This window comes from Otolemur garnettii, unplaced genomic scaffold (assembly GCF_000181295.1).
Source record: "Otolemur garnettii isolate 467f Iridium unplaced genomic scaffold, OtoGar3 scaffold00002, whole genome shotgun sequence".
NCBI lineage: Eukaryota > Metazoa > Chordata > Mammalia > Primates > Galagidae > Otolemur > Otolemur garnettii.
The window spans coordinates 4,554,318-4,557,299 of record NW_003852397.1 but is presented as its reverse complement, the minus strand read 5'-3'; the positions used below and the strand labels follow the sequence as shown (position 1 = coordinate 4,557,299).

At 35.3% G+C, this 2,982-nt stretch overlaps 1 protein-coding gene and 1 pseudogene across 1 annotated transcript in view; both read left to right on the top strand.

The window, feature by feature from the left end:
* The window catches only part of OSTM1 (osteopetrosis associated transmembrane protein 1), a 34,168-nt gene that overhangs the window by 25,784 nt on the left and 5,402 nt on the right, over positions 1-2,982 (top strand). The window contains exon 5 of the mRNA XM_003781578.3: positions 193-358. Coding sequence (XP_003781626.1) covers positions 193-358 — 166 coding nt within the window. The remainder of the gene's footprint in view (positions 1-192; positions 359-2,982) is intronic.
* LOC100947702 lies at positions 539-1,692 on the top strand (annotated as a pseudogene).

The following is a 2,982-nucleotide window of genomic DNA, read 5'->3' as shown; positions in this document are numbered from 1 at the left end:
TTATATAGTGACTAATGGTGAACCAGCTTATTTCCCTAGCAGAAGAGATTGTCTTTGAACTATCAGTAGATTTTCAGGGGTGTGTATTTAGTTTAAATTCTAGGTATCTGTTTAGATACTGACAAAATAATGATAAGAAATTGAAGACAAGTTAAATATAAAATAGGATAATATTATTTGTTCATGTTCCAGATGAACATTACTCGAAAACTGTGGAGTCGCACTTTCAACTGCTCGGTCCCTTGCAGTGACACAGTGCCTGTAATTGCTGTTTCTGTGTTCATTCTCTTTCTACCTGTTGTCTTTTACCTTAGTAGCTTTCTTCACTCAGAGCAAAAGAAACGCAAGCTCATCCTACGTAAGTTTCTTTTTATAGTTATTTATTTATTTAGATAAAAGCCTATACTTTTAAAATGGCTCTCTGCTTTCAGTTTTATAGTTATGCTTACTGATAAAAGAGATGTGTGAGAATTTTGTAAGTATAGATAATAAAAAAATCAAAAGCTTCGGCTGGAAGGAGTCCAGGCTGGATGTAGTCATGGTGCATAGCGGTTGCATGTTGTTCAGAAAGTATGGAAATTTCATTGATAACCTAAGACATTTCACCAAGGGAGGAAGTGGCGGAATGGGCTATCCTCGTTTAGGTGGAGAAGGTGGTAGAGGTGGTGATGTCTGGGTTGTAGCCCATAAAAAAATGACATTAAGGCAACTTAGAGACAAATATCCTTACAAACAATTTGTGGCTGAAGGAGGAGCAGATAGTCAGATTAGTGCACTGAAGGGCTCCAAAGGAAAGGACTGTGAAGTCCTGGTACCTTTGGGTATTTCAATAACCAATGAAAATGGTAAAATTATAGGAGAACTCAATAAAGAAGGTGATAGAATTGTGGTAGCTGAAGGAGGTCTTGGTGGTAAATTACTTACAAATTTCTTACCATTGAAAGGGCAGAATGAATAATTCACCTTGATCTAAAACTTGTAGCTGAAGTAGGCTTAGTAGGATTCCCAAATGCTGGAAGATCCTCTTTGCTAAGTCGGGTTGCTCATGCAAAACCTGCAATTGTAGATTACGCATTTACAACATTAAAGCCTGAACTTGGAAAGATTTAGTACAATGATTTCAAACAGATATCAGTAGCTGACCTTCCAGGTTTAGTAGAAGGAGCACATATGAATGAAAGAATGAGCCACAGATTCCTGAAGCATATAAAAAGAACTAGACAACTTCTTTTTGTTGTTGACATTTGTGAATTTCAGCTTCCTTCCAAAACTCAATACCCAACTGCTTTTGAAACTATACTACTGCTTACAAAACAGTTGGAGTTGTACAAAGAGGAACTTCAGACAAAACCTGCCCTCCTGGTAGTTAATAAAATGGACTTGCCAGATGCCCAAGATAAATTCCATGCATTGATGAACCAGCTTCAGAATTCTAAGGATTTTTTGCATTTATTTGGGAAAAACATGATTCCATAGAAGACTGTGGAGTTCCCACATATCCCTATATCTGCGATTACTGGAGAAGGAATTGAAGAATTAAAGAATTGCATAAGAACGTCACTGGATGAGCATGCCAACCAGGAAAATGATGCATATCTTAAGAAATAACTGCTGAATTTGCAGATGTCTACTACAGCATCTTGCAACAAGCCACTGTCTAAGCATACTGTTACTAGAATGGATATAGTTTAAGTCTATTAAAAACAGTATTGGTGGGATACTATTTAGCCCTAAAAAAGAAAGAAATCTTGTTTTTTGTGAGAACATGGATGAAACTGGAGGACATTATGTTAAATGAAAAAAGACAGGCATAGAAAGACACATACTATATGTTTTCACTTGCATGTGGAATCTTAAAAAAATTCAGCTCTTTGAAGCAGAGATTAGAAAAGGGGATGAGAGGATATTGATTAAAGGATACAGAATTTCACTTACATAGGAATGTTTAAGAGATCTACCATGCAGCATTGACTATAGTTAATAACAATGTGTTGTATTTTTTAAAAGTCAGTTAAGAGTAGATTTTAGGTGTTCTTACCACACAAAGTAAGTATATGAGGTAATGCATATGTTAATTAGCTCAGTTGAGCCATTCCACAATGTGTGTATATATATCTATTTCAAAATAAGGTATACATAAATATATGCAGTTTTTCTATATCAATTAAAAAAATAGTATTGACAGTGTGTTAATTTTAAAGCTTTTTTCACGGATACTTTTTAGTAGTATTACTAACCTTTCTAAGTTTGTTTTGTAGTTGAGTATATCCATAGCAAAAAGAAAAGTAACTGAGAGCTAAAAATTACATTTTACAAGTTTATGATCCATCCCCCTATAGTAATATTCTCTGATATTCCTTTATTTATGATGTCCCTATTGGGATCATTTTTTAAAAATAATAAGGAAGGATTCCCTTGATTATTAGAATGAGCAGTAAGTTGGTGGTTTGTTGTTGAGTCTGTCATATTCTTGACTGCACTAAAAATATAATAACTCTCTTTTTTGTAAAACCTCAAAACCCCAAATTTAAATGTATGGTTAGTGATAATAAAGATTGTGGATAGTATTTAATAGAAAAAGAAAAATCAAAAGACAGTGTCTTTCTGATGATTGCTTTGAGAAACTAGATTACCCTGGGAATAAGGTTGGCAAAAATAGAGGAACAGCAACTGAGGCTTGGCACTTCTGACATGGCAGTAGTGGGGACATACAGACAGCTCATAGGCCTAAGAATCCATAGCTAACATGCAGTAACTACTATTGGAATAGTATTTATAAGAATGTTACTTGACATATAGTACGTATTCAGTACTAATGCAGGAGCCCCTTAACTACTTGGTATCTCCACTTCCATTAATTTTGGGGGGGAATATAAAAGTATAAGTTTATTTCTTATTAAAGAAAGGGAAGAGAGGCTCGGCGCCTGTGGCTCAGGTGGCTAAGGTGCCAGCCACATACACCTAAGGTGGCGGGTTGGAATC